This window comes from Dipodomys ordii, unplaced genomic scaffold, assembly GCF_000151885.1.
Source record: "Dipodomys ordii isolate 6190 unplaced genomic scaffold, Dord_2.0 Scaffold19, whole genome shotgun sequence".
NCBI classification, from domain to species: Eukaryota; Metazoa; Chordata; class Mammalia; order Rodentia; family Heteromyidae; genus Dipodomys; species Dipodomys ordii.
This window is the reverse complement of record NW_012267235.1, coordinates 16,218,778-16,240,970: the sequence shown is the minus strand read 5'-3', so window position 1 is coordinate 16,240,970 and position 22,193 is coordinate 16,218,778. Positions and strand designations below refer to the sequence as shown.

The window sequence follows — 22,193 nt, the reverse complement described above, 5'->3', positions numbered from 1 at the left end:
GTGTGTGTGTGTGTGTGTGTGTGTGAGAGAGAGAGAGAGAGAGAGAGAGAGAGAGATTTGTAAATCTAGGGAATCTAAGTAAGCAGTATAATAAAGTTATTGTTATTCTTCATAAAACTCTCCTTTAAATCTTATGTTAAAATAAAGCTAGGGGGAAACTGAGTCACAGTACAGCTATGCTACAGGCAATCAATATTACCTATATCAAAAATTACTGACAAAAAAAATTACTGACAACTTTTTATGAATCACATTTCCAAGTTCTCAGGCTGGTTTTAGTGTATCCTCTATCCATTCACTCTGTCACCTGCAGACATAATACTGTCTTGCCCCCCCCCACACACACACATGTTTCCTTCTCCCCTCCCAGGAAGAAGCCTTAGGAAGTCAGGAGCCCAACCCTCCCACTAGGCCTGACCAATCCCCTTACCTGTGGAAAACCCAAACAAGAAAACAAGATAGACAAACATGAAGCGACACAGGTCTCTCAGGATCATCTACAAGAGAGAGTAAGCTTATTAGAGACAAATCTGGGCCCTAGAAAAAGCAAAGCAAGATGGCAGGCAAACAACCCATGAACATGCAGGAGTGCTGGGTTACCGCTCACCCATACCTCCCATGGGCTTTGTTCTGGTTGGGAGAGGGGCTCTTAGGGTTCAGAGGGTCAAAGTTCAGATAAGCCCCCACACCTCAAAGCCTGATTACATGATTCTTGGGAAATGGGTTGAGAGCTAAATCAACACCTCCCAAGATGATTGAGACAGGCTGGGTAATGTGAGGGGCCATGCTCTACACCCCTGGGGTAAAAGAGACTATAAAAACCACCTTCTCAATCATGACAGCATAGATGCCCATCTGCTGGAAGCCTCGTGTATAGTAGAGCATGTTGGTCCAGCCCATGGCCAGGGAGAATACCATGGAGGCCACGTACTCCTTGTGGTGACAGAAGTACAGCACCACAGATGCCAGCATGAACAGTGACTGCACAAAGCTGAGTAGAGAGACAGGAAGCTCAGTTCATGGGTACTTAGGAGGCCTGGTCCCCTCAATCAAAAACCCAAGGCTATACACGTGGGCCTGAAGACTAAGGCCCGTGTAGGTGCTGTACTGCTGTACTGCATGAGCTGTACTGCTTCCTAAATAGCCCATGAGTTCTCAGCAGGGGCAATATTACTCTCCTAATAGGTAAAATTTGGTTAAGGGTAGGAAATAAGATCTTATTCTCTATAAAGCCCAGATATAAAAATAGCACTGATGTCCCTTATGAAAGCCCATTATAGCTGAAAAAGCATTGGATCCACTTAACTTACTAAACATTAGAGCTTAGCAACACAGAGCATCAGAGTGTAGGTTGTCCCCTCATGATCATGCAGCTCTCTGCGCAACACCACAAAGAAGACCCTGCAAGCCAGGCATTGGTGGCTCACACCTATAATCCTAGCTACTCAAGAGGTTGCAATCTGAGGATTTTAGTTTGAAGTCAACCCAGGTAGGAAAGTCCATTAGACTTTTATCTCCAGTTAATCACACACAAAAAAAAAAAAACAGAAGTGGAGCTGTGGCTCAAGTTATAGTACTAGCTTTGAGCAAAGAAGCTCAAGGAGTACTCCCATGCCCTGAGTTCAAAACCCAGGACTGGCATACACACCAAAAAGAGGATTATGCAACGTCCTGCTATCCCAGGAAGATACACAAATCTACCCAGTACCTACTAATTACATGCCAGCATGAAGTAAAATCCTAGGTTAAATAGTCTTAAGTTGGGAACTATCTGTACATAAATGGATACACAATATCACTGAGCCACTGAAATTTCATGGGAAGTTTAAGTAAGAAAAAATATCCAAAAGATAATAACGGAAAATAGTTGAGAAACATTGCTTTAACCCCCAACAACCTTCCTGCTTGGTCCTCAGGAACAAGAGACTGGCAGGATAATAGATGACGTAGGAAGCCTAGGCCTCTAAGGGAACAGCAATGTTCTTTCAAAAACCTACAGACAAGCAGGGCACTGATGGCTCACCCTGTAATCCTAGCTACTCAGGAGGCTGAGATCTGAGGATCTCAAAGCCAGCCTGGGCATGAAAGTCCATGAGACTCTTATCTCCAATAAAACCACTGTGGCTCAAGCAATAGAGCATTTGCCTTGAGTTGAAGAGCTCAGGGACAGCACCCAGGCCCAGAGTTCAAGCCCCATGATTGACCAAAAAAAAAAAAAACCTACAGATAGTGGTGGACACATCATCAGTTTCAGGAACAAAGCCAAGGAAAATGTCCTTCAACTCCCTAGCCCAGTGAACAAGGTGGAGGGCTTCTGGAGGGCCTATGACAGAACTGTTAAGTGACTCCCTTCTTGTCTTGGTTCATCATGGTCTTCTTCAAAGAGTCCTCCTGGCTACATTCATCCCACAGACCACATTGGCAATCTTACTCCTAATTTGTATAAAAGGTTCAGCAAAAGTGACCACTGTTCTGATGTGAATCTGGAAAACTGTAAAGATTGTATCAATAAACTGGTTCACCAACTTGAATCCTCAGCAGCTTCAGAACTGGGCCAGAAAGTTAATTAAACCAGTTGCATAGGCAAAAAGCTATCTCTGGTGACAAATGGGATCCCCACAATGGATTTGGGAGTTGAAACACAATAAATAAATGAAAAGTGAATTAGCAGACCCCAGAATGCCAAATCCAAACACAGCATTGGGGGAAAACTGAGAAACAATCCTGACAATAAAGGAACTTCAAAGGCTTCCCCTAATTAGGAGGAGAGTGAAGAAGGGCCTAAAAAGGAATACTAGAAATTTCATCTCTGAAGACTTATAATAAAGCAAAAGGCCTTTGACCCAGATTTATCAGCATCATTAAAAACATTGAGAAGTGGCTCACGCCTGTAATCCTAGTTCCTAAGATCTTAGGATCAAAGTTTGAACCAGGCAGAAAAGTTTCTGAGACTCTGATCTCTGAATCATGAGCAAAAAGAAGAGTATTTGAGGGTGACATTGTCCAAAAAGAAATGTACTCATTACCTCACTTATGAAATAGCAACCCACAGTACATCACGTTTATAATAACAATTTTTTTAAAGGCAGTTGAGATGTAGATCACCAGCTTTGGTCTTGAGTTCAAAGTCTCACACACATATACATACATACACACACACACACACACACACACACACACACACACAGAGAGAGAGAGAGAGAGAGAGATGGTACCAGAAACAGAAATAGCTATTGTGTACATTATATAACATAAGTGATAGAAAGCTCTCAGAAAGCTGGGAGGTGGACTTCTTCCTTCCAGGATAAAAGCTTGAGATGAAAAAAAAATTTCTTTATAAAGTTTGGTTTATCCAAATCTGCCTATAGTAAAGCCTAAATTGATAATGCCAGTCCACACATAAAGAGCTTGCAACCAGTATACCATGCGTTTTTTTTTCTTTTTTGTGCCTGTACTGAGGCTTCAACTCAGAGACCAAGCACTGACCCTTAGCATTTCTGCTCAAGGTTGGTGCTCTACCACTTAAGCCACAGCTCCACTTCTTGCTTTTTGGTTAGGTTAATCGGGGATAAACATCTCACTGACTTTCTTGCTCAGCTGGCTTTGAACAATGATCCTCAGCTCTCAGCCTCCTGGGTGCCTAGCTCAGTGCTGCACTCTTTATCACAAACATATATCAAGAATTTCCAGATTATGATGACAGCTGCTAACATAAAAGCGAAAAACAATTAAACTATAGGAAATAACTTGGAGAAAAGAAAAACTATGCAAAAATGAAAGAAAAAATAAGGTTGGAGGCCTGGCTAAGGGGGGTAGAGAGTCAGCCACCAAGTGAAAGCTTCAGATCAAGACTTTGAATCTCAGTCTTGGACCAAAAAAAAGGTTCCAAAAACAGCCTACTCAGAAACAAATCACCTTGAATGCCAGGAAAGACCACACTAATAAGCATTTTGTGTGAAAGGCAAACTAATGCTTTCTTATCATCTTAAAGAAAGTGACAGAAAACCCAGGAGATCACCTGCCGAGCAACTTGTTTCTGTTCCATTCCAGAGATAACATGATAATAGTAACGTCCCTATAATTGCTCTTGATTCAAAGACAGCCACACATCCTGTGATTTGGGACTCTCATGTGTTCAGGCATTTCCCCTTCTCTTCTTGGAGATGCCTTTGATCTCCACTTTGAGCCACAGTTCTACTTTTCTCATCCCCTGCCCCTGATTCTCCCTATTTAATCTGAAGTCAATGGCTGTACCTCAGAAGATAACTAAGGATGTACTAAAAGGCTGTTTTCCCATGGCTGCCGTGGAATAAATCTCCTTTCTCTGCCTTTTACTATGTCTTTTTATTTGGTAGGATATAACTTGGGACTCCTGGACATTGGGCCTGGTGTCCAAAAATCCAGGTTCAATGGCATATGCCTGTAAACTCCAACAGTTGGAAGGTGAGTCAGCAGGAGGATTACAGTATGGACTACACAAGTTCATAGCAAGAAGGGGGAAAGGAGGAAGAAGAGGAGGAAAAGGAAAAGGAGGAAAAAGAGAAGGAACAGAGAGAGAACAGTTATCTGGATAAAAAGAAACCCACCTGAAACCAAAACACAGCTGGGCGCCAGTGGCTCATGCCTGTAATCCTAGCTATTCAGGAGGCTGGATCTGAAGATCACGGTTCAAAGCCAGCCCTGGCAGGAAAGCTTGTGAAATACTTATCTCTAATTAACCATAGAAAAATCTTGAAGTAGTGCTATAGCTCAAGTGGTAGAGCACTCTCCTTGAGCTGAAGAGCTGAGGAACCGCACCCAGGCCCAGAATTCAAGCCCCATACTGACAAAAAAAAAAAAAACTAAAAAACATTTAGAACACGAGCACTGGTGGCTCACTCCTGTAATCCTAGCTACTCAGGAGGCTGAGATCTGAGGCTCCCAGTTCAAAACCAGCCCTGGCAGGAAGCACTGCATGAGAAGTAGAACCAGCCAGAAGTAGAACTGTGGCTCAAAGTGGTAGAGTGATAGCCTTGAAGAGAAGAGCTCAGGGACACTGCCCAGGCCTTGAGTTCAAGCCTTACAATTAAAAAAAAAAAAGTGTAAAACATAAGGGACAAGAAGAAGATATAATAAATTTACAGAGAAAAAAATTAAAATAGATCTTAATATAAAGTCCAGAATCAGAGTGGTTTTATCTGTAATACATTTTACTTCTCTCTTGTCCTGTTTTTTGGTTCAAGACACTCTTCCCCCAAAGAAGAGAGTAAACCAGAAAAATGGAGACATGGTTGGGTTTCAGAAAATAAGAAATACCACCTAGGAAATTAAAGGGATCTCCAAGAAGAGAATGGGAAATGGCTAAACACGTGTGAGTGATGTGACTCAGGATTCAAGCACACTGAAGGCTGTTATCACTGTGTCCTCTGCTGTTATATCATCTTTTTTCCACCAGTTGAAAATACAGAAGCATATGTTCAAATAAAACAAGAGATAAAGCTAAGAAAGAGGAAGACATGAGAAAGCAAGGAGCAATGAAAATTCCAAAATTGATATTAGGTAAGTATCAGGTGTCAAGAAGGAGAAAACCTGGGTCCAACAGCTAACTTAGAAAGATAAAGCAGGCTAGATGCTAGGTGGCACACATCTATCATTCTAGCTACTAAGGAAGCTGAGATCCTAGGATCACAATTCAAAGCCAGCCAGGGCAGACAAATCTGAGATATTCTTATCTCCAATTAACCAGCAAAAAAAAAAAATACTGGAAGAGGAGGCATGGCTCAAGTGGTAGAGTAATATAAGAAAACATTACTCCTTCTCATAGACCCTGTCTGTGGCTAGAGTTTGCCTTTTCAGAATAAAGAATAGGAATCTCAAAATTAGGGGGGAAAGATGGAATTATGAGCCCTAAGAACACACTACCTGAAATCAAGTTAGAAATATACTCTTGCCAGGTACCAGTGGCTCACTATAATCCTTGTTATTCAAGGAGGCTGAGATCTGAGGATCGCAGTTCAAAGCCAGCCCAGGCTAGAAGGTCCATGAGACTCTTATCTCCAATTAAGCACCAAAAGAGCTGGAAGTGGAGCTGTGGCTGAAGCAGTAGAGTGATAGCTTTGAGAGCAACAGAACTCAGGGACAGTACCCAGATCCTGAGTTCAAGCCCCAAGACCAACATTTTTTTTTTAAAGATACCCACTTTTTTCTCTTCTCAGGATGAGGGAAACCTGGAGTCCAGGACAGACAACATGAGTGAAGATACCCAGAGACTGGTTCTCCCTGTCTGAAAATCCCATGTGCATGACATTCCTTGGAGGTTCTAGATTACTTTATAGAGGTTTCTTGTGACTATCATACTTTTACAACTGCATTTTTCTTAATTAAGAACAATTCTGGTACACATACCATATCACATCACATCATACAAAATAGAACCCTTTGATAATATCTGTGATCATTTTTATTGTCAAGACTGGAAGATGAACCAAGCACTGGTAGCTCATGCCTATAATCCTAGCTACTCAGGAGGCTGAGATCTGAGGATTGCAATTTGAAGCCAGCCCAGGCAGAAAAGTCCCTAAGAGTCTTATCTCCAATTACTTAGCAAAACACCAGAAGAGGAGACAGAAGTAAAGCACCAGCCTTGAGTGGAAAAAGGCAAGAAAGAGCTCAAGGCTCAGTGCGTGCGCATGCACGCGCGCACACACACACACACACACATACCACAGCCTGGCAGATAAGGGATAGATAGCTGTTGGCATTTAGTGAGTAAAGCCAGTGATATTGCTAAATCTTCAACACACAGGATAGCCTCATCTCACTACAAATAAAAATTTTCTAGTCCAAAATTTCAATAGAGCCAAGATGAAGGAAAAAAAAAAAAACCCTGCCCTTAAAGACTAGAATGCAGAACAGTCAGCATTCCTAACACATAATTTTGTGGGAAAGAAGTTTACCAAATAGAATACACTGTTTACATATACTTTTTTTCATCTTTCTTCTCACAGTGTAAAGCCAAAAATGTTCATCTTCAAATTTAGTCACATCAGGTCTTTTTTTTTGGGGGGGTCTAGTCGTGGGGCCTGAGCGCTGTCCCTCAGCTCTTCAGCTCAAGGCTAGCGCTCTACCACTTGAGCCACAGCGCCACTTCCGGCTTTTTTTTCTTTTTGCTTATGTGGTGCTGAGGAATCGAACCCAGGGCCTCAGGCATGCAAGGCAAGCGCTCTACCACTGAGCCACTTTCCCAGCCCCTCATATCAGGTCTTTTTGTTCTATATCCCTTTCAGTCTGCCATGTCATTAATTTGAAACACAGTTGAATTCATTTGTCCCAATTTGTATTGTATATCAGATCTCTCTGACATCTAATTTGTTTTTAATTTGGAAACTGTACATTTAGCCTGTGTTGCATAGTTCCATGAGTTTTGAAAAATACATAGCACCATGCCAAGTGCTGGTGTCTTGTGCTTATAATCCTACCTCCAAACCCTGGTAACCACTGGTGTGCTGGCCTTCCTTTTAAATAGCCTTTTCTAGAATCTTACATACATATAATTGTATAATCAATAGTCTCTTAGGCCTGGATTCTTTCACTTAGTAAAATGCATTCTTTTGACTCATCCATGCTTGTTGCATAAATCCTTGGTTTCTGCCTTTTTTGTTGCCAGTAGTATTCTATTGTATGTACCACAGTTTGCTTATTAAGCTACCTGTTGAAGGATATCTAGGTTGTTTCCAGTTGGGTCAGTTCAAACAAAACTGCTAAGAACATTTAAACAAATAAACAAGACGTGTTGGTGCTTACACGTGTAATCCTAACTACTTAAGAGGGAGATCTGGACAATCACAATCCAAAGCCAGCCCATACAAGAAAGTGTGTGGGCCTCCATCTCCAAAATAACCAGTAGATCATAGCTGGAGGTGTGACTAGAGTGGTAAAAGGCCAGCTGTGCAGGCGAACTGAGAAAGCACAAGGCTCTGAGCTCAAACCCCAGTGGAGGGGTGGGGGGATGTGGAGGGGTGAACAAAAAAGACTAGAAATTCTTGAAGGCAAAAAAATAATATTTCATCACAATCTTCAAGTGTTAACCCAGAGAATGCCAGAGGGATGGACAAACCGACAGAAAGAATGAACAAGGAAACGTCTAACTCAGACATTAAGTTAAAACACAGTCTGTCAATCTGAGCATCTGACTCTTATCTGGCATGGATGGTATAGATAGCACTGGGTATGCACTCACACATGCAATAAACACTTGAGTGCCTTCTACCATGGCTCCAACATGTTTAGCAAGGCCCTAGTGTACTAGATGATCCAAAAGAGGCTCTTCTGGGTCTTGTGAGTTTACTAAAAGCTGATCAACTCAGACCTGCCCCCACTTTATATCTGTACCCTCTGATCTAAGCTATGCCCTGCTTCTTACTTTACTATTAACTTTGGGTTCCAGAGGGGGGGGGAAAGAAGAAGAAAAACAAGGAAGTAGTGGAATGCAAACAGCCCCTCAAACAAGCAATGCCAACTTCTATCATCTTAAAAAGAACAGTCCGAAGCTCAGGAACCCACAGGCACCTCATTCCTGCTGGCCCTGGTAAAGTGGTTAACAATTTCTCCAGAGACAAAAGTAATGATCAAGCAGGCCACAGAACCTACCACTTTCCCCCAATTCTCCCTATTGAATATGTACTGCCAGGTAATATGGCTGCCAGGTAATTAATAAACCTCCTTCTCTGCCCATGTCTCTTTATTTGGCATATAAGGGCAAGTAGCTGGACCTAACATGGGATTCCTGGGATTTAGGCCTGGAGTCTAAAAACTAGATTTTACTCCTGTATTTAGGCCCAGAACAAGTGAAAGAATGAGTGAAAACTAACTGCTGTCACCTCAGGACTAGATCAAAAGAGAATAAAAGTCAACGTTATCACTTACAAAAGCATCTCACTGTAGCTGTCCACAAATAAGGTCTTGATTGATGGTCGTCTCTGTAGGAAATACTGAATCTGCAGGTAAGCAGACAGAGTGAGGCTTCAGGAAATGTTGGATACACTCAATGGAGAGGGAGCTCTTTCTCTAAATATCATCTCATGAGTCCCTGGAGTTTATTCAAGCAGAGATTATGAAGGATGGAAGAGAATGGATCAAGCTAATCAAGTGATTGGGGTGAACTGACCCCATTTTTTCCCAAATATAAAGTAAAATTATAAGTACACTTAGAAGTAAATGCCAGAGAAAAAGTCACCAGAATATTATCCATTACTGCTACTTAAAGGTGAGATTGAACTTTTTTCTCCTTTCTAACTAGTGCTTTTTTTCTTAATTTTCTCTAAACATTGTAGTAAAAAGTTAAAAAGTGAAAGTCCCATTACTGAAAGAGAAAGAAAATAAGAGAAAAGAGAGAGACAAAAAAGAGGAAGGAAGGAAGGAAGCGAGGGAGGGAGGGAGGGAGGGAAATCATAATGATCCCACAGGGCCTGGTGGTTCCCACCTACAATCCTAGCACTCAGAAGGCTGAGGCAGAGGATCAAGAGTTTAAGGCCAGCTGGGATACATAATGAGATCCTATCTCAGTAACTGTTTTATCAAATTCTGTATTCAAATCTCTTGGCATGCACCTAAGTTTGCCCCTCTTTAACACTGAAACTGAAAATAATAAATCATGTATTCATTATAGCTTTAGTTTTTGCTAAAAAGATGAAGTAAAATCCAAAAGGTAATCCCACATTCAAGAAAAGATTCAGGGCTGCGAGTGTAGCTCAGTGGTAGACCACTTGTCTAGCAAATGCAAGGCCCTGGGTTCCATTTCCAGCACCACAAGGAAACTAGAAATGCTAATAAAGTTCTTTAAATAAAAAGAAAAGAAAAGATTCTGCCTATTAAGAAGAACGGCCTTATACTCTGCTTTCTTTTAAGACCTTATAAATCTTTTGCCTTATACTGGAAGAATGGCCGTGGAGTATACATGCAAGAAAATTTGTTAAAAGAAAATGGGTCCAATATACAGATACATTTCCTTTATTATTCTGAGCCTAACAGAAGCTTTGATGATTTAAACTACTAATCCTGATTTTATCATTTAAAAGACTTCCACCCACGCATTATCCTGCCCAGGTAATTGTAACCCCTCTGTACAGTATGTTCACAAATAAAATAAAATAAAATTAAAAAAAAAAGACTCCACCCAACTCCTGGATTTAACTATTACTTTCAGTGAGAGGTTCCCAGTGGAAATCCCGGACTTCCTCAAATTTGAGGAGTCTAAGCTCCTAGGCATGCACTGGACAGTCTCCTACGCCAGCCCAGAATGCCCTGAGGGACTTTTCCTGAAATTTAGCTATTCTCCTCTCACTTCAGGTAGGGCCATTATGTGCCTATTGAAAACAGACCCCTTGGCTTTTTTGTCTCCTTTCCATAATAATAGACTCTCATAGCACAAAGGAATACTCACACCTCTGAAAAAGAAATAGACGCCCCCAGACACTGACAGAATCTCTCCAGTGACTCGGAAATAGTCTCCAACAGTGTTTTTCATTTCATAAGGAGGCTGTGGGAGGCAAAGAAATTGGTGATTCCATTCACTTATTCAGTCAACAAACATTTACTAGATTCCAAGCCTTGTGATTAAGATCCAGCCCCTTACTTGGAGAGACAGCCTCCATTTGGAGAGGTGGAAGAAGGGAAGGTAGGACAGGAGGAGCAAGAGATAGAGAGATTGAAAGAGATAGAGAGATGATTGATAGAGAGATGCCTGAAAGAAAGCTCCTTTGTGGGACTTGATTTCCCCATAGTGGCAGCCTCCAGGTAGCAAACAAAGAATCCTTCACACTGCTGTGCTGTCTTCCTGGTTAGGGTCTGCCCACTGGTGAAGGAGGCTCTCCTACAGATCTGATGCCATAGGAATCCCGCTGCTCCCATGGCCTGTGGTACTGAAGTAAGGATGTCTGGTCTGGCACCTGCTTTCCAGGAGTATGGGAACTTCTCACAGATAAGGGACAGAGAGGGCCACCACACACACACACATACATACACACACTTTTGTTTCAGTCACCACTATCTCATCAGCGTGTTTCATTGATTAGCACATTTCTCATCATTACTGAAGTCATTAAATGATCTTAATAGATGGGTAGCAATCAGTTTTCAGCTAACTATGTAATTGGGGACATTGTTTTGTTTATTGGGCTGATTTCAGGTTTGGGATTTGTTTGTGGTTCTAGGGCTTGAAGTCAAGCAGACACTCTACCACCTGAGCCACAGCCCAGAGTTTTTTAGACCAAATTTCCAAGCAAAATGCCTCAGAAATAGAAGCAGCAAATTATGTGCCCTGGGTATTGAACAAGAAAGACTCAATTCAGAAAGGAAATGGAGTCCACGCCCAGAGTAGAACTGAGTAGTCTTACAAACTGATTCAATTGGTGACACAGGGCCAGATACAAAACCAGTGTTCAAAAGTATAGGTCCACAAAATGGACTATGAACAAGTAAGTGAACAAAACGGAGCAGGCAGGCAGGGTAGAGATGAGATCAGTGTGAGAACCAAAGAGCTTTCCACCAGTGGCTTATATCTGTAATACTAGCTACTCAGGAGGCTAAGATCTGATGGTCATTGTTTGAAGCCAACTAGGCTTGACAAATTTAAGAGTCTTACCTTCCACTAACCAGCAAGAAGCCAGAAGTGGGGTGCAATTCAAGTGGTAGAGTGTCAGCCTTGAGTGAAAAAGCTAAGAAAGGGGGGCTGGGAAAGTGGCTCAGTGGTAGAGTGCTTGCCTTGCATGCATGAGTTTCAATTCCTCAGCACCATATAAGCAAAAAAAGCTGGAAGTGGCACTGTGGCTCAAGTGGTAGAGCACTAGCCTTGAGCTGCAGAGTTGAAGGACAAAGCCCAGGCCAAGAGTTCAGGCCCCAGGACTGACCAAAAAAAAAAAAAAAAGGGAGTGGCTCAAGTGGTAGAATGCTTGCTGAAGAGCTGAGAGACAACTCTCAGACCCAGAGTTCAAGCCCCAAAACCAACCAAAAAAAAGCTAAAAAAAAGGCTCAAGGACCTGAGTCTCTCCCATCTGCTGTGAACTAACTACTCAGACTCAGCCCCAGATGTCAGTCCTATCCCTAAGCAAACTCCTCAGCCCTATAGGCAGTTCACTCTCAGACCTTGAAAAGCCCCCAGTCTGGTTAATCTAACACTGGTAGTCTGAGGATAACAGTTCAAAGCCAACCTCAGGCAGGAAAGTTCATGAGATTCTTATCTCCAATTAACCACCAGAAAACTAGAAGTGGAGCTATGGCTTAAAGAGGTAGAAAGCAAGCCTTGAACAGAAAAGGTATGTGCCCTGGCCCTGAGTTCAGGCCCTATGGTAGACAAAAAAAAAAGTGCCTCCAGTCTCTAAAGGAAGTCACCCCCTGACCCTGACCATTATTGACCCTGGCCAGAAATCCTTATCAGGTTAAAAAACAAGTCTCTGCTTTTGAGCCCCATCTTGCTCTTTTTTTCCTTTGACTCCCATGCTCATTTTGGGGAAACCAGGACATATGTTAGGGCCAGGATTCCCTTGCAACCTAGGAAGCAGTGGGCAGCAGCTGCTCATCCCCGGTAACTCCTGGATCTTGTCAATTCCTTGCTTCTCCACCCAGTCCTCCTGCTTCATTGCCATCTCCGGTGCCCCTCGTTTACTTCTACTTTCCACATTTCTTCCCTTTCCTCACAAGCATCTAGATACTTCTTGCTGACAGCAGCCTCTGCTATTAAAACTTACACTGATTCTAAATATGTTTATTATATTATCCAATCTAATGCCCAAACATGGAAAGAAAGAGAATTTTACACAGCCCAGAGGTCTTCCATAGCAAATGGACAATTCATTCAAAAGCTATTCCCTAAACATATTCCCAGCTACACTTTCTCTCGAAGATCTGCTCTGTCAAAAATCCACCCCACAATCCAACATCAGACACTCCCCCCCACATTTTCCAGTCCATCTGGGACACTCCTAGGACAAGACTGACAAACTGACTTCACTCACAGGCTCTCTATTAAAAAAATTGGTTACCGCTTGTCCTGGTGAATACCTGCATATGATAAGTCAAACTTTTCCCACCATCAGCAAAAGAGTTTCTATACTCACCTCCAAACTACTGTCTGATATTATACCATGCTTTAGCACCCTTTCCTCCTTTCAATTAGACAATGGGTGGAATTTACCTCCCAGATCACCCAACAATTCACATTGCACAGAAGTGGAAATTTTATATTCTCTAACAACCCAATCACCAGGAAAAGTAGACAAGATGAATTATCCCAGTGATCCATTAAAGAACTTAGTCACCTCTGTTCAGTATGGGCACATTAGCACTGCATAGCTCTACTGCCTTTGGTTCTTTTTTTTTTTTGTCAGTTTTAGGGCTTGAACTCAGGGCCTGGGTACTATCCCTGAGTTTTTTTGTGCTTATATCTACCACTTGAGCCACAGTGCCACTTCCAGTTTTTGAGAAGGTCATTGGAGATAGAGTCTCATGGGGACTTTTCTGCCTGGTCTGGACTCAAACTGTGATCCTCAGATCTCAGCCTCCTAAGTAGCTAGGGTTACAAGCATGAGCCACAGGCACCAGGCTTCCCTTTGTCTCTTTTAAAGTTCTGCTCCCTCACTTGCAGTCCCCTTGTGATTAGTCCATATGAGTTCATGTCTAGGCAATCTCTGCTAACCTCTGGACTGGATCCAATATCTACTATATCCCTGCCTAATTCAATAAACTATCCAGTCTTTGCTGTGGAACCATGCTGACTCCCACTTACCCCAACCAGCATCAATATCAACTGAAACTGGACCCCAAAAACCAGGAGATTAGGTGTTTCTCAAACCTCTGGCCAACCTACTCTATCCAAAATGAGAGAGATCTCATCAAGTCCTCCTTCCCCTATCTACAGCCCCTGAGCTCAACAGATTATCCCAATGGTGCCACTTCTACCCCTTAAAGAAGGCAGCTCCCCCACCAGGACTCTTCCAAACTCCTTCACCTCTAACCTCCCCTTCTCTTGTATACTAACAGGAGCAACCAGTCTTCACCTTGTACAAATACTGGAGGAGTGACACCAGATGTCACTCTTGTTTCTGGCCTGCCACATGACAGGCAGGCACTACCTGGCTGGTCACACCTCAGATTTGCAGTAGTATTCCTCCTAGTAATCAGTAATTACTCCTTCACAGTTTCTGAAAGTATGATGCAAATTATAGCTACAAGGAACCTTCCAAAAGTATGCTCCCACTCAGTTCCTCTTTTTTTTCCTATTGCTGTCTTTTACTAATATTTTCCAATGCTTACACCTGTATCTAAACTCCACTATCACCTTTACTGCCTCCCTTCTGTTACTGTAACATAATGTTTCAATTCATCTGCCATGTTGGGTCTCTGTTTTCATCTCTCCCAGATAGCTGATCTAGTGTACCCAGAGGGCTATAGCTCAGGCAATATTTCACTTCCAGGAAGACCTCATGAAAGAACTAAAATAGGCTAAAGCCACCAATATTAGCAACTCCAGATTCACTGGCCAGTTAAGACAGGATCTGTCTTCCTTGTCCCTCCTCAATAGATTATCCAAAGACTCACCCCCACATCACATGGCACAGTATTGCCACCTCCATCTGCATCAAATGACCCCTTTTCGGGGATATGCCCAGACATAACTAATCCCACCCTTCCTCTATTACTCCACCAATAAGATATCCCTATTGCCACATGCTGTCATTCTACAGCTGTCAGTCTAGCTACTCAAGAGGCTGAGATCTGAGGATCAAGATTCAAAGCCAGCCTAAGCAGACAAATTCATGAGATTCTTGTCTCTAATTAACTGACCAAATCCAAAAATAGTGGTGTGGCTCAAGTGATTGAGGTACCAGCTTTGAACAAAAATCTAAGTGAGGGGGCTGGGAAGGTGGCTCAGTGGTAGAGTGCTTGCCTTGCATGCATGAGGCCCTGGGTTCTATTCCTCAGCACCACATAAGCAAAAAGAAAAAAGCCGGAAGTGGCGTTGTGGCTCAAGTGGTAGAGCGCTAGTCTTGAACTGAAGAGCTGAGGGACAGTGTCCAGGCCCAGAGTTTAGGCCCTACGACCGGACCCAAAAAAAAAAATCTAAGTGAAGGCTGGGAATGTGGCTTAGTGGTAGAATGCTTACCTAGCATGCATGAAGCCCTGGGTTTGATTCCTCAGTACCACATAACCAGAAAAAGCCAGAAGTGGCACTGTGGCTCAAGTGGTAGAGCACTAGTCTTGAGCCAAAGAAACTCAGGGACAGTGCCCAGGCCCTCAGTGCAACCCCAGAACTAAAAAAAAAAAAGCTAAGTGAGAGCACAAGGCCCTGAGTTCAAGTCCCAGTACTAACGTCACCACCACCACCACCCATGCCACCACAAGATCACTTCACTTTAAAAAATCAGGGAGGATATTCAAGAGCCACCCAATGTCTTAGTAACCACATCTGTTTTCTTTTTCTTTAATTCTCATGCAATCAGAGCTTACACCATCTGATCCTGCGGACACAAGCCCTGATTTCTGCATTATTTTTAACTGAGTGCTTCCTATCCTGTACTCAAAGATTTTTGCAACATACAAGTTGAAGGAAGTTGGCCAGAAGTGGACACTGAGTGCAACCTCAAGACAACCAGAGAGCAGGAAGGCTGAGTCCAGGGCAGTGAGGATGTCCCAGGGTCCTTCTTCCTCTCCAGTGAGCCAGAAAGGGTTTTGAGGCAGAATCTGGACCTAGAGTCTGGCAGAGGATGTCTTATGGAATATTCCATCCAGTGGACACCCACAATCACCCTCCCCTCTACCGCCCCACACAACCCATGGCCCAACCCGCTAGTCGCACCAAGCCATGCACAGGCCTGTAGTACGCAGCCGTAGTGAAGATGATCATATACAGGCAGTAGATGAAGAAGTTGAAATAGAAGATACGCTTGACAAATCTATCCCATTTGTCCTGCAAGAGTCGGTTCAGGGGCTCTACCAGGAGCATGTCATGGCGATTCTAAGGGAGCAAAAAGAAGTAGCGTCATTCCCCAACCAGGGGCTGCCTTGTATATTCACAACAGCCTGTGGTAGTCTCACACCATGTAGACATATGTCTCATCAGTCTACCAAACAGCTGAGGAACATCGAGCATCTGAACCAGTAAGCAGCCAGGACCTGGGGCTGGTATTAGCTCTGGCTCTTAGTGACCACCCTCTTGTCTCAGTGTCTTTGAGGGGACAATGTGAATTTGGGAGAATTGGATAAACCCTAATTGCTCACGTAAGCACCCATAGCATTGTCCAACTATGTCCATTAGAAACTCACTTTAGGGAACCCTCATCTTTATTATTCCCACAATAATGGGAAGAAGCTGGCTAAGACAGAGTATGGCTTGCTTCAGGTATGCCTGAGGGCAGGCAAGAAAAGAGCCTCTAGATTCCTTACTTCTCACATTTGCATCCCTGGATCAGGCTGAGGTGGTCATCATCTCATCAGGAGATTTAAAGGAACCCGAAAGACCTTTCTTGAAGTAGGGGACCAATTATGGTCACTGTCATTACAAGTATGCTTTAAGGCAAAAGTTTTATATCCAGAGACTTTGTTTAGGTCCAAGTAACCCTGGTCAGTGTAGTGATCTCTTATCAGTTCTTGCCTGAAGGCCCTAAACCAAGCCTTACTCCTGGACCCAATGAGCCTTTAGAGACACAAAGATGTCAGGGATGGCCCCAGAGTTTTCTTTCCTCCAGGTCAATTCCTTTTTTGAGGTCATTTTATATGCGCATTGCCCCTTTGAGAACTCCTGTGTCTAGACTTTCAGTCAGAGGCTAGATTCATCATGGCAGCCTAGGTATACACAATAGGGCCAAGCAGCCAAGCCTCGCCACCCCTCCTGGACTCCATTCCAGAAAGGTCCTCTGAAAGGGGACATGTGATGGGGCCTTTCTTATGTCCTGCCTGTGATGACAGGATGACTGCAATATGTGATGTTGAGGCTTCTTAATACCTACACAGAAACAAATTCTAGATAAAGTGCCAAGAATAAAATACATGTAAAAGAAGTAAAACAAAATAAAGGATAAATGTGTGACTTGAAGTGGAAAAGGCAGAGTGAGGAGCAAGCACAGAAGCTATAAAAGGAAGAGACTAAGCAGCTTGACCCTGTCAAAATGAAAACCTTCTATAAGTAAATGATATGATAAGTGAAATTAAAAGGCAAGAGAGACTAGGAGAGAAAAAAATCATGGCAACATGGGCAATAGAGAAAAGATTGATTCATTCTCAAGTAAGAGCATCAACATCTGAGCACTTGTGGCTCATACCTATGATCATGGCTGCTCAGGAGGCTGGGTTCTGAGTCAGCCCTAGTAGGAAAGTCCATAAGACTCTTAGCTCCAATTAACCAGGAAAAGGCTGGAAGTGGAAGTATAGCCCAAGTGGTAGTGCTAGCCTTGAGCAGAAAAAGCTAAGTGATAGTGTCCAGGCCCTGAGTTTAAGCCCTAGGGCAGAGAGACAGACAGACAGACAGACAGATAGAGACAGAGAGAGAGGGAAGGAGAGAGAAGGAGGAAGGGAGGGAGGGAGGGAGGGAGGGAGAAGGGGAGGGAGATACACACATACATACACATACACACACATACACAGCCTAAATAAGCATATTTTTGATGGTTGTAACTCCAAGTATCTTTCATTGAAAAACCCTCGAACCTAGACCAAATAACCCGCAGCATGGTAGCAGCAAGAACTTGCAAATAACTGGAATGTCCTGTGGACACCTATCATCCCACAATCAAATATTATGCAACAATATTTTTTAATGAGAAGGACTCAATTGCATTGATATAATATGTCTACAAGGCATGCCATTAGTTGAAAAGACTTGTTTGTTCTACATTGTATATAGCGTGATTCCCATTTATGTAAACAAAATGAAACTTTCATATGGTACAAATGAAACCTTTTATATGATACAAAGGAAGGGTTTATCTTTGTCTATGTACTTTTTCAATGTTCCAGTTTTTATGAGACAATAATCCTCTGTTGTTTATAAGCTTAAAAAAAACATCCCATGGGAATAGAGGGGGAGAGGAGGCTTCAGGGCCTAGGCTTGGGGCAGTAGGATTTTACTGGTGCAAGGTGGGCTAGGTAGAGCTATGGGGAATCCCTTCTGACCCTAGCACTCACAGGGGTCTCACTGCTGCTGTAGGCGATCACCTCCAGCACTGAGTTCTTCTCACAGGTGTCGATGCAGGACAGGTCATACAGTGAGGAATGCACAGGCCCATAGGCCCACTCGGTAAACTTCCTGGACAGGTGCCGGCACTCAGGCTCATGGATCTCTCTTTGAAGAATATAGGCCAAGACCTGAAGCAGGTACAAGAGGCCTCAGAGGCTAGTTAGAGTCCCAGCCATGGGCTATATACCTATGCAGGCCCTAAGGTCTCCTGGGAAATGAAATGAACTCAGCTTCTCCACCTGGCAGCACCACTGGGGATTCCAGGCTCCCCACTAGCCCCCACCTGCTCTTGCCCACTATCAAGACCCACACCTGCCCACTGCCTCTAACTCCAGCTGCAGCCATATTGTGCCCACTATACCTGGGCCCCTAGCCCTCCCCTCCCCCAATGACATCCTAGGAAACCTCAAGCCAGAAGGAAACAAACAAAATTCAGAAAGTAAAGCCAGGTTTCCTAAGAGACTTGGACAAGATTCCAGGATCCCCTGGTACTAAGAAATTTCCCTCCCCTCCGATTCCAGTGTCCTCACCCCACCCTCAACCCCTGCCCCAGAAGCCTTCCACGGCCTAACATCATCTACAGGCCCTGGACTTGGGCCTGGTCACCCCACACTGTCCCCTTAGGACCTTCTTTATCATGCAAAACTGCTGCTCACCATGGAAAGACACCAGTAGCCTCTTCTATCTAACCCTAGGCTCCACTCACCGCTCCCTAAGTCCACACCCATCGTGCATCCCCACCCACCACATTGGTGACACTAGAGTTGGAAATCAAAGATGGTAGGTCTGCCCTGCTGGCTTCTGCTCCGTGCTCACAATTCCTTTGACTTACTCTACCAGCAATACTGGTTGCTGCCATGAGAGTCTTGCACATAAATCCTCTTAAACTACCCTCAATGCCCCGTGCCTCCAGTTCAGGGCTGAGACCCCTCCTTTACCCCAATCTTCCCACTGCTAGCAGCCAGAGCCAGTGGTGTGAGCCCCTTCTTGTTTGTGAGCTCCTCCAACTTCAGCGTGGGATGGAGCTTAGCCCCCAGAATCAGAATCTCATTGTACATGCTCGTCACAAACTTGGTGTTGTCAGTTGTGTTGTCCGCCACCTCCACCAGGGCATGCAGAACTGTGTTGCCAACCGAGTCCCTGGCACTGATGTCTGCCGGCTGCCAGGAGTTCTGCAGCAGAAACTTCACGATGGCCAGCTGGTTAGTGCATGCTGCCAGGGAGAGGGGAAGCTCACCTGCAGTCAACAGTGGGTCCAGGGAATGAGATGGACTGGTCCCTGTACCATCATTCCTCCAGCCCCTTCATATTTGCCAAATGGTCTCCCTACCAAAGTAGAAACCAGGTCGCCCTTTGGTCTTCTTAAAGAAATCCCCATTGGCTGCTGCCTGGACATCTGCTCCATTCTCCACAAGGAGGGTCACCAGTGCCATGTTGCGTCTCTCAATGGCAATGTGCAGCGCAGTCTGGCCTACAGAGGATACATATTATATGCTTTGTGATGACAGTCCTATGAGGACCAGGATAAATGCACACAAGGCAGGGCTTTGGTTGGGTAGGAGTTACCACTGGTAGTACCAGTCTGAAAGTACCCAGATGGACTCTTCTGCAAGAGGCCATGCCAGCGTCCCCAGGGGAGTCTAGGAAGGTCCTACAGCATGAGTACAAACTCACAGAATCAGGAGGAAAGCGAAAGGAATGGAAATTTCACAGGGCCAAAAGTTCTGACTTCCAGGGACAAGGATCACCAATTGAGCAGGGGACTCTCCTCCCCAGAAGGTGACTACAGATGAGGAAAGCAGGCATCAGAACCAGAAGAAACCAACACTATAGCTGGACAAGCAGTAGAGTACAGAGGAATGTGGAAGCCCTTGGCTTCCCCCTCAGTTTTAGGTATGCTGTGGGCTGTCACACTAACTCTGACACTACTCACCCTTATAGTAGCTGTCTGTATAACTGGCATTGACAAACTCATCTAGGCTGCCTGTCTGCTGGGCAATGTCCAGGAGCAAAGAGATGGTGTCATTCTGCCCGTTGTGCAGGTTGAGCATGGCTTTTAGTAGACAGGTCTTCCCTGTCTCAGGGTCTGAAAGACAAAGGGAAAATCAGAAACAGGCTAAACGGAGCCCTCCCAGGGCACCATGATCCCAATGCCCACCTTTGAACTCGCTGTCAGTGAGGCGCTTCTTGCTCTTCTGAAGAAAGGGCAGCAGGCTCTCCAGCTCCTGGCAGTTACTCTGAGCAACAGCATCAAAGATGCTTCTGCGGTCATAGAGCTTGAGGGGCTTCTCCACACTAGTGGGGACAGGGTCCTGGGATGATTGTCTGGGGATAACAATCAATAGACACAATCTCAGACGTAATTCCATTTCATGCCTTGGGCTCCCCTGAGGATTTGTCCCAGCTCATGCCCTGGGCTCCACTGAGGACTTGGAAACTTATCAAGGGACCATAACTAAAGACTGAGGCAAACCAGAAGGTGGGAATAAAAACCATGGCATAAAGGACACCCCTCTGGTTAGGTGACCTTTCCAGGAGCCACTATAATAGGATAGAACATACATGTCTCCACCCTATTTGTAGGCATTAGCCTACCTGTCTTCCTTCTAGGGCTGAGAAAGCAGGAGTTTGGAGGAAGCTGGGATTCAAGGGCTGACATAACTCTTGCTGAATGCAAAAGCATCCTCACACTATCCAGAAGTCAGCTGTGCTGCTGCCCTCCCTGTTCGGCTTCAGAAGAGGAAGGAGGGCTGGTGGGCTGGTTACTGTAACTCTCTGTCCTCTCTGTCTAATGTCCTTGAAGAATTAGAAGGGTTTAGGGCTGGTAATGAGCGCACACATCAGCCTCAGGGACCACATGTCCCACAAGGTTCCAGGAGTACAAATGCTGGGCCAGATTGCCTCTGAAGTCTCCCCAGGCCCCATGCTATAACCCATGGCCTAGAGTGGCCTCCAGACTTACGTGATGCAGGCAGGACCATCGCCAGGCCTAAGGATGGTGGCAGCAGAGCTGACTGTGATGGTTGGGCAAGAGTTCAGCTTGCCTTCCTTGTAAGAGCAATCCATAAGCAACGCCTCCCCCGACTCACCCTTCCCAGAGAGCCGGGTATGGCTCTTGGCTGTGGAGATGTGGGGTTTGGCTGGAGGTGACTTGCAGTTGGGGTCTCCATTTGGGGGGTCTGGGTAGGAGTTTTCTTGTGGCGTGTCCTCAGACTCCCTTGAGTCTAAGTTAGCCCATTTCTTCATTCTTATCAGATCTTCTGAGGCTCAAAATGCAATCTATAGGCAGCCAGAGATGAAGTTTGTTCTCAGCTTGAGGACTACACATTCTTAGCCCCAACCTGCTCTCTTTGGCAAAGCCCTTATGAAACCCCAAAAGTCCAACCAGTGCTGCCCTTTACCTCAAAACTAATGCTTTCATGATCAATCCTCCCTCACACCACTGTGGCCTATAATATGCAATTTTAGCTCCATTAGCAAGGATTGGGGCCAGTAGGCTCTGAGACTGTGTTTAACATGACCCCAACCTCTGAAATTCTCTGTCCACAGTCTCCACTGCTCTCTCTCCCTCCCCAATCCCTCCTCAGGTGCTTCTAAAGGAGTGGACATCACCAGCTGCATCAGGGAAGGACAAGGTGCTGAGGATGGCTGAGCCCCAAAGACATAGGGTGGGCAGTCTATCACAGAACAAGGTGACACCTCACTCTGTACTCTGCACTGCATAACCTTCCTCTACAGCTCATATGCCACCAGCTCTGTCTACCCCTTCTTTCAGTTATGAGTGTATTTCAGCATGCTGGCCTACCCTTTCAGGCAGAAAACTGGTTGTTAGGATGGCTGCATCCAGCTAGGACTAGGTGCTGATGTTCTTTTCCACTCCCTTCCTAACCTCATCTCCCACATTTCCCTTCACCTACTGAGCATCCTACTCCCTGGTACCCAGGGTTACCTCATCACAGGGGCCTTTGCTCTCATGATGAATCCCCCC

At 44.5% G+C, this 22,193-nt stretch overlaps 1 protein-coding gene across 2 annotated transcripts in view; it reads right to left on the bottom strand.

The window, feature by feature from the left end:
* Trpv1 (transient receptor potential cation channel, subfamily V, member 1) overlaps positions 1–21,483 on the bottom strand; it is a 32,035-nt gene extending 10,552 nt beyond the window's left edge. Inside the window, exons 1-11 of one of the 2 annotated variants that reach the window (XM_013013166.1) lie at positions 21,168–21,483; positions 20,364–20,530; positions 20,139–20,291; positions 19,536–19,676; positions 19,144–19,442; positions 18,154–18,333; positions 15,830–15,988; positions 10,421–10,516; positions 8,905–8,975; positions 826–991; positions 431–497 (exon numbers count right to left, since the gene is read on the bottom strand). In XM_013013166.1, the coding sequence (XP_012868620.1) occupies positions 431–497; positions 826–991; positions 8,905–8,975; positions 10,421–10,516; positions 15,830–15,988; positions 18,154–18,333; positions 19,144–19,442; positions 19,536–19,676; positions 20,139–20,291; positions 20,364–20,530; positions 21,168–21,451 (1,783 nt within the window). In that variant the 5' untranslated portion in view covers positions 21,452–21,483. The remainder of the gene's footprint in view (positions 1–430; positions 498–825; positions 992–8,904; positions 8,976–10,420; positions 10,517–15,829; positions 15,989–18,153; positions 18,334–19,143; positions 19,443–19,535; positions 19,677–20,138; positions 20,292–20,363; positions 20,531–21,167) is intronic. The other variant, XM_013013167.1, reaches the window with a different exon arrangement.
* Positions 21,484–22,193: the final 710 nt, after the last annotated feature.